Genomic DNA, 9,562 nt, shown 5'->3' on the forward strand with positions numbered 1-9,562 from the left:
GTCCCATGTTTAATGAGCTAAAATAAAAGATCCCAGAAATGTTCCATACGCACAAAAAGCTTGTCTCAAATTATGTGCATCCCCGTTAGTGAGCATTTCTCCTTTGCTGAGATAATCCATCCACCTGACAGGTGTGGCATATCAAGAAGCTGATTAAAGAGCATGATCATTGCACCTTGTGCTGGGGACAAATGGTCACTAAAATAGGAATGTCAACCAGAGCTGTTGCCAGAGAACTAAATTAATTTCTCTACCATAAGCTGCTCCAACGTCGTTTTAGAGAATTTGGCAGTACGTCCAACCGGCCTCACAACCGCAGACCCCATGTATGGCGTGTGGGGGAGCGTTTTGCTGAAGTCAACATTGTGAACAGAGTGCCAACGGTGTTATGGTATGGGCAGGCATAAGCTACAAACACAATTGCATTTTATTTATGGTAATTTGATTGCACACATACCGTAACCGAGGCCCATTGTGCAATTCATCCGCCGCCATAATGCATGGGCCCATGGCGCAAGGATCTGTACACAATTCTTGGAAGCTGAACATGTCCCAGTTCTTCCACCATGGCCTGCATACTCAGACGTCACCCGTTGAGCATGCTCTGAATCGACAGCGTGTTGCAGTTCCGGCCAATATCCAACTGCACAGCCATTGAAGAGTGGGACAACATTCCACAATCAACAGCCTGAGTAACTCCATGAGAAGGAGATGTGCTGCATGAGGTAAATGGTCACACCAGATACTGACTGCTTTTCTAATCCACATACAACCCTTTTTTTATTTTGTGACCAACAGATGCATATCTGTATTCCCAGTCATGTGAAATCCATAGATTAGGGCCTAATTTAAAGTATTTCAATTGACTGATTTCCTTATAGGAACTGTAACTGTGAAATTGTTACATTTATATTTTTGTTCAGTATAGTTAGCGAGTCACTACTGTAGTAATATCCTCAAGGTGTGTTATCCAGTATCCTATCTACCCAACACACTGCCTTTCCCCCCAGAAAGGACCAACATTATTCAGCTCTGCACCTATGTTTTATCTTTTTTATTATTATTACAAAATTGAAAGTTTCCATAGGAAAGCAATACAAATGTGCAATCCCACCTCTTTCTTATCCGTAAAAAAAAAGAAAAGCATATTAAACATGAATAATTATCATTAACTGATGTACTACCCAGAAACAAACAAAAAAACAAACATTAAATACAGAAAAGGAGAAGGGAGTCTGCATGTTGAGTCCCTACACTGAAAGGGGTCGGTGTGAAAGAGGATTCAGAGAAAATTAATCTGTAGCAGCCATTACCTGGCAAAGTAATCAGCACTCAAACAGCCCTTTTAGAGTCATGAGATGTGGTAGTGGAGTCAACTGAAATGGACCCTTCTAGGAGTTGGAGAGAAAAACCACCCATGACACCGCCATGTAAAATGACAATGTCAATGTTACAAGTGCTCTCATTTAGAGCGACTTAGCTCAGTGCAAATGAAGGCATCCTGTGGCCCCTACAATAAATGAACATTCAACCTTGGTGTTATAGGCATTAGCCAATCAGACCCCTGTAACAATAGGACTACAACCCTCTGAGACATTGAGAGCCTCAGCTCAGGATTAGATCTGTCTTTCATACAGAAAAGAAAGAAATGTGCACCAACATGCCCCTCATTCTCCAGTCAAGTAACTGGCCTTTCAATGGTATGAGTAAAAAAAAATGAATAGGAAATTAACACAGGCTACTGGCCCCGTAGAGTGGCAGTGTGGTGGTGGGTATGTATGAGATTATGTTGGTGTTGTGTTTAGAGCACACGGGTCTGGCAAGGCTTGGTGGGCAGCTCCAGGCTGCTCTCATGGCCACAGCTGGATGTCACACAGGACATATCCTCCAAAGGAGTGGGCATCCCCTGGGCACAGATCTGCTGCATGCACTGCCTACACAGGACAAGAGCGATTTAGAATCAGAATGAAGGATTGATTAGACACCACTGTATGGAAACATTCAGCCACATTCAATTGGTGTCCATATAATTCTACTACATCTCCAATAACTTACCAAGCTGTGCGGGACATAGTGTAATAGATGTCTGGCTTCTGGAAGCCGTTGAAGGTAGAGGAGGCAGCCACAGTGTAGGCACCCATGTTCTCAAACAGCAGCCACTCTCCCACCTGCATGTCAGGCAAGGTGCACATCTCAGCGATGCGGTCCAGGCCATCGCAGGTTGGTCCCCAGATGCTGCAGGGGTACATACGCTCATCTGGTTTTGGCTTCTGTAGGAGGATGAAGAGAGCAGGGATTAAACAATCGAACTTACTTTACTGGTTTTATAAAATGTGCTTTGTGTGTGAGTTTGGTTGAAATGAAGTGTTTGGTTGAAATCATCGTACCTTGTGCAGGGTAGGCAGGGGGTGAGCATGGTCATATAGAATACAGTTGAAGGAGCCATAGACCCCATCGTTCACATAGTACATCAGAGTCCGGTCACTAGTCCAATCGTCATCCTCTGTAGGGGCAGAGATGAATGAAACTTTGCTAACTTTAAGTTACGTGATGCAATGTTATTTCGCACATCAGGCAGTAGCCACAAGTTAGTGGATTGAGTGCAGTTTGCTCTTACCGTCAGAGGCAGACTGCTCGTTCATGATAACCTTCTTGGCAATGATGTTAACAGCTAGGGTGTAGGCAGAGGCCACGTAGTAGCGGCCCGGTTCGGCTATGATCCGGATCCCAGAGTCGGCAGGAAAATACTTGTCCAGCGCTGGGTTGATAATTGCTGTGATCTCCTCAAACTTGAGCTTGGCGTCCTCAGACCCAGGAAAACCGCCACCAATGTCCAGGAGGGTCATGTTGAATCCCACCTCAGCCTGAAGAAACAAACAAAAGATGAGTTAGGCCTACCGCTGCGGGCCAACTGCGTCCCTTCACTGGAAACGAACCAAACTTACCAGGTAAAGGGTCCATTTTTAAAATGTATCAATTCAGGTGATAAGTTAAAGCAGAAAAGGCAACTCACCCCCATGTCGAAGACACAGCGTGCGTCAGAGATGGCCTGGCTGAAGGTGTCTGGGTCAGTGCAGCCGCTGCCCACGTGGAAGCTGACCCCGATAACATCCAGGCCCAGCTCCTTAGCCCGCTCCAGGAGACCCCGGCAGGCCTTCAGGGTGGCACCAAACTTCACACTCAGCCGGCACACTGCCTTGGAATCATCTGTGGCAATGCGCAGTACCAGTCTGGACAAGGAGAGATAAGTAAGAGGTGTACTTTTCTAGAGTAGCCAAATAAGTTCCTGACAATGCAAGTGTTTTCAGTGTGGCTAAAGAATGGGGGTGGAGGTCTCTTACTTTGCATCGTCGTGGTACCGAGCAACCTTCATGAGCTCCACATCACTGTCGAAGGTCATCATCTGCACTCCGTGGGCAGAGGCATACTTGATCTGGGACACCTGCTTGCAGGGGTTGGCGTAGATAATCCTGTTAGCATCCACACCCAGAGACTGAACGATCTGGATCTCAGTCTGATGGGACAAAGACAGACTGGGTCAGTACAGGAAACACATTCACAGGGCAGTAGGGTTTGTCAGGAGCGGTTTAGAAAGAGACAAACCTTGCTTGCACAGTCAAAGCCAGCGTTCAAGGAAGCCAGGGTCGTGACAACAGCCCGACTGTCGTTGCATTTGACAGCATAGAAGGGCGTGACGCGAGGCATGGCACGCGCCCATCGCATGTGCTTCTTCAGCACGTCACCCAAGTCGCACACGTAGAAGGCATCCTTATCATCCTGGAGGGTCAAAGACATGGATGCAAGCGAATAAGACATACATCTTACACTGACAAATGCCTCGACATCAAATCACACTTCTCACACCAAATGCAGCAAAATCTGAGACAACAGGAAGTGGTTCTTACAGACATGGATGTCGCGTTGATTTTTTGCTCAACAATGTCACGGGCACAGAAACCCTCCTCCAGGAAGGCAAAATCAGGAGCAAAAGTGTCCATGGTCGAAGAAAATATTTAAAGACTGTCACAAAAGAACTGTGGAAAAAGGAGATCAGAGTTAAAAATCGTAGCACAGAACCAAAAACATTGTTTCCCAATGTTAGCTAGTTCATCAGTGGGCTAGTTGTTCAAGGAATAGCCTATCAATGTTGACTCAGTGACCTGCACACTTTACAAGGGCAAATCCCTGATAGTAAAATGTTTGTACAAGACAGCTCATTGTCATCTGGAACATGCCTAAATTAGTAGCATTACTCCCAAAGACAGTACACCAATTACAACCAACCCCAGCTGCTCATCGGGCTGTACTGTAACATCTATTCCAGAAGATATTGTGACATGTATGTTGGAAATGACAGTGGATTGGAAAGCAACCCTTACTTGGACAAGAAAGAGATGGAATTTGGCAAAGTAGTTTAATCAGGTGCAGAGCAGCCAAGGTGGTTCACCAGTGAAGTTGAAGCCTTTCAGGTAAGACTCTAGGCCGGGGCCTGCAGAGTAGCCAGTGTGCGCTTTCCTAAAGCGATTATTCTGCAAACAGAAAGCGCAAATGTGTGAAAATACAGTAGCATTAAAACAGGACAGTGTCTATGCTGCGTTAGTGTTTTCAATGGATATTTCCATAATTCATTCAACCAGCCCGTTAGCAGTTTAGACAATCATATAGCCTAGTATGACTGAGAAGCAGTTACTGTTGGCATCGCAAGTGTTATCAGAGAGTATTAATGGCCAATATACTTGCTTTTTTACATTATCGGACAATCTGAAGGATTTTTTGTTGAACAACCACACCCTCGAGAAGGCCGACTACAGGGAAATCTTTTATCCGGGTCTCAAAGGGATACAACGTCTCTCGACAAGTCTCTACTAACCAGTAAGTGAGAAACCGCCTCTATGACAAGGACACTGCTAAAGTATCCAAATAGCAGGGAGACAGTGGCTAAATCGTTAAGTGGCATGAAAGGGAACCAATCAGGAAAGAGTGACGCACAACAAACGCTTCTTGGCTGAACCAATCAGTATTTTATCCGCTTGGCGCGCCATTATAATGGGCGCATTCGACATTGCAGCCGACATTAAAGGCGAGTCGAGACTGACCGATCTCCAAATCACCCTGCTTCATAAACAATTACTCCTCAACATAACTTCTAGATGTGTTAGCCTGTCACAATTTACCCATGATACATCACGGTTTTGATGCTCTCAAACACGGTCCAAAATTCTTAATTCATTCATTCATTAACGCCATGCCAGCATGGCCACACAAGCTTCGTCAATGTAGCCTAATGTTACCGGTATACACTTCATCATAAAATACATTTTAGCAAGCTAGTTAAAGACATTGTGTGGGGACTGGGAGTTGTTCACGAATGTAACAAACTTTCACCGAGTTTCTATGCCAATCTCATTCCCGCGGTCCAAACCATACTTCAAACCCAACCCCAGGTTCGACAAGGTATACACGGCGTCCCTTGGGGCTGCTCCAAACCCATCACTTCCATTAAACCAAAAACCTATTAGAAGATAGAGATACGTAACGCTAACTAACGTTGCACGATGTGGCATATCCTTTTCGCTCTGGGAGACCTGTACTGTTACACAGATCAATGTAACGTTACAGGTCTCCATGAGCGAAGAGGCTAAATATTGCATTACCATAATATTACTTTAGCTAAACACAATTTGACACGATCTGACTAAGCCAACGTGGATATCGCAATGCATGGATGAATACGATAGCCTACCTAGCTAACCTGTTTAAAATAAATTAATTTGTGAAAATGTAGGATAAATTATTGAAGGCTTACCTTAAAAAGCATTTACAAAGAGTGTGTCCATTAGACCAGAATCCTGGAAAATATGACTCGGTTTTTCCTCGTCAGTCGAGTCTGTCACGAAACTGTGTAGCGCGCTCTAACTGAATTACAACTGGAAAGTTGAAGCTAACGTTTCGATACGACCGTATTTATAGAGGTGCTGTCTCCAAGACAACACGCCAGCTGAAACCGGCCTTCTGTAGACGTAGGAACCGGTTTAGTCTTGTCACCGGCTCCATGTGCTCTAGGAGGAAGTAAGACGCGGTAGCTAGAGAGCGTCTCTTCGTTCTTCTTCTTTGGTATCATGGCATTCGCACATTTTGTTTGTGCATGCCGCCACCTACTGTGTGGTAGTGAGTGGTCAATCACGTTACTTTTTTAATTTTGTAAAAGGAAAAAAGTTGCACCACCAACTAACCCTACACCTATATACCACTATTGAATTTTTTTTTTTTAAATCATCACTCCATTCCACTACTTTGACCCTAACTGATCCTACACCAGGCCGAAGGCCTGGGAGGACAGGAGTCTTTCTTTAAACACACCTTGTATCTATTCTGCACTAACCCTTACAAGAAAACAAAGCAGTTTTGAAACTGCAGTAAAAATGCAGTAACTGCAGTCAACTGTGGCATTTTGGACTCAGTAATTGCCAAATAAATTCAGTGTACTGCACTGCAGTCTGCAATTACATTGCAAAATTACTGCAGTAAAAAAATAGTGTTCTTTTGGCAGTATTTGCAGAATACTGGAGTTATACTGCACTAATTAAGCAATGATGCACGAGGGGGTGAGGTACATGGCCAATATACCACGGCTAAGGGCTGTTCTTTTGCACGCGGAGTGCCTGGACACAGTCCTTAGCCGTGGTATATTGGCCATATATCACAAACCCAGATGAGCCTTATTTCTATTATAAACTGGTTACGAACTTAATTAGAGTAGTAAAACTAAATGTTTTGTCATACTCGTGGTATATGGTCTGATATACCCGTGGTATAGGAATCTTCAAGTTCATTTGCTCCACCTCAACACGTCAACTCCACCACAGTAATCATTGTTTTCAAAGGCGCCGGGCTCCGGAGAGCAAAGCAAGTCACAGGTCTTGTCCCTAGTCACGTGACGTGAAGTGCCCGCTCCCTCTAGACAGAAGAAACACAGAAAATCATCACAAGTCCACTTCGAGCTACCTTCACCGATTTCACAATACCCAATTTATTTTCTACCCAGGCTGAGAATACATATGGATCAGTCAAAAGGCAGCGATCCACTTTCTCCAAAAATGTCACTCCCACTGGGCCCAAATCATCCTTTGCATGAGCATCAGGGTGAGGCTCGGACTCGGAGGTCTTCACCACACCTGCCACCACAAGTAATTCATCCTCACTCTCGTCAGGTTCAATTTCTGAGCTATCAGAGACAGCCGAATATGGTTTGTACTTGGCGCTATTCTTCTTCAACACACATCTTCCCACTGCATTCGGCTCTTCTACTTCTTCCCCACAGTCCATAACCACATCTATCCATTCACCACGCTCACGCCGCACCTTCATCCATTGTACTGCTTGCAGAACACGCACTGAAGGCCTTTCTCCAATACCCACCATCTGTTCCTTAGTACAATTTAGTAGTCTAGCTATCTCTGGCCTCTTCATGCTCCCAAAACGTGCCACAGTTGTCAGCCAGATCTCTTCCTCATCATCCATATTTGCCACCCCATCTCTTCATTACCCGGCTCATGCCTTGTAAATGTCTTTCATAATGACAACCAAATTATAGCCTACTTTGCAGTGCAGACCAACATGTTTAACATAAGTTTTACAACTTAAAACAATTCTGAATAGAAAATAATAGTCTGAAATTGTGCCTTTAGCTCCACTGATTGAAGTGGATTTAAGAAGTGACATCAGTAAGGGATCATAGCTTTCACCTGGATTCCCCTGGTCAGTCTATGTCATGGAAAAAGTGTTCCTTCCACACTCAGTGCATTTTCTCAGGAATTTGTATTTTTCTGACCACCTTTATTTGTCCTCACACCTCTCTAATGGTCATTTTGCTCTTTCATTTGAAAGTGGGTCACATTTGGCATATCTGGACAGCATTCAGTGTCAAAGTGACATGACAAAGTTTGTTAAGACATGAGCTGGTTTCTGATACTGGTTGACCTACTATAAGAACAATTCGGGATTTTTTCCCAATAAAATAATATTTACAAAGCAAAATCACTGAAGCATAGCCTACTGTATATTTAAGCTGGTGAGGGTGCCCAGAGTACCAGCATCCTGAATGACCCGGTCTTGACCAATCATTCAGTCTCTAACTTGGTACTTTTATCACAGACTTAGATGACATGTAATAGCAGCCCAGGCTACAGAGAAATGCATCATCTGTCTGCTGTAGAACCTCATCTGTGTCTGACAGGCCTCTCTGGATTTATCTCTAGAGGTCACTGAGACCCGCATAGGCTTACCCAGGCACTGCTATTGAGCAATAAGGGGAGAGCCGAAATGGACAACCAAAATAGGTGCACTACTCTGTAATTGTAATTGCAGAGTACAGATAGCCTCTCACAAAAAATCCCACAGACATGCTGATACAGACATGCTGATACAGTAGGCTACACATGTTGGCGGGGTCACATGTAGACAGTGCCCTTGATGCTTAGTTGTCTGGCCCCGTTGGTGATCTGTGACCGTCTGATGCCCGCAGTGACAAAAGGTCCCACTGAAAACTACCAGTACAGGAAAAACACAGGAATTCACGTGGTAACATGTGTTTTTGGAATGTTATCACATGTAGTTTCATGTTATCACGTTGCTTTACATGTAATCACACATTATCACATTTACTTCAAATAAGATAATTTACTAAGATCACGTGATCACATGAAAACTTGTTTTTGGAACACTTTGAGTGTTAAGCCTATCAGACCTCTTTTTCTCGCCTTCCTGGGTTTGAACCTTGCCTGTCCTGACTCTGAGCCCGCCTGCCTGACCACTCTGCCTGCCCCTGAGCCTGCCTGCCGACCTGTACCGTTGCCCCACCTGTTGTTTACTGACCCCTGCCTGCCTTGACCTGTCTATTGCCTGCCCCTGTTGGATTATTAAACCCTTGTTAATTCGACGTGCCTGCATCTGGGTCTTACCTTCATACCTGATAGTATCTTTACTTTTACTCAAGCATGAGAGTTAGGTACTTTTTCCATTACACTTATAAGAGGCTGGTCATATGGGTTTCAGTTCAAAGCCTCTCATAGGAAAGTTAATGGATCATGAAGACTACATCGAGTATTTGCGGTTTTGTGAAATGCATTCTCCAGATAAAAATGGGCCACAATCAAATTGGCATCTTCTCTTTTCATGACCATGAGTTGGTTTCCATTCAGACTTCCACATTTACCGTCTGCTAGCATATGAAGTCATTCTTTAAACTAGGCCTCAAAACCAAAAGGCGTACTGTTTTTCTCAATGGAATACAAAAGTTGAAAAGACAAAGAAGGGGTGGGGGAATGGAAGGCAACACAATCTGCTATGCTCCAGTGGCGAGAAGCCCCGTCGCCGCCCCTACCCTTGCTTCTCATCTTGTTCTAGTGGATGGACGCCCACCTACCATGAGAAGCATACATTCCTGAGAAGGAAGTAGGCCTCAGGTTGAGGGCTAATTTATTTACCAGACATTTATTTGCTTGTTTAGAATGGCAGGTTCATGGGATACGGAGTGTACAGCCATAGTGACCCTGAGTTGAGG

General features: G+C 44.4%; 1 protein-coding gene across 1 annotated transcript; it reads right to left on the minus strand.

Annotated features, from left to right (window-relative positions):
* Positions 1-1,039: 1,039 nt before the first annotated feature.
* Positions 1,040-6,060, minus strand: LOC139563892 (ornithine decarboxylase 1-like). Its single transcript, XM_071382887.1, has 10 exons — positions 5,807-6,060; positions 4,380-4,529; positions 3,906-4,034; positions 3,604-3,777; positions 3,342-3,514; positions 3,014-3,230; positions 2,618-2,864; positions 2,388-2,503; positions 2,056-2,270; positions 1,040-1,934 (listed from the first exon to the last, which is right to left on the minus strand). Exons 3-10 carry the CDS (start codon positions 3,996-3,998, stop codon positions 1,802-1,804), a joined length of 1,368 nt encoding a protein of 455 aa, XP_071238988.1. The 5' UTR covers positions 3,999-4,034; positions 4,380-4,529; positions 5,807-6,060; the 3' UTR covers positions 1,040-1,801.
* Between the last annotated feature and the right edge of the window lie 3,502 nt (positions 6,061-9,562).

This window comes from Salvelinus alpinus, chromosome 34 (genome assembly GCF_045679555.1).
Source record: "Salvelinus alpinus chromosome 34, SLU_Salpinus.1, whole genome shotgun sequence".
NCBI lineage: Eukaryota > Metazoa > Chordata > Actinopteri > Salmoniformes > Salmonidae > Salvelinus > Salvelinus alpinus.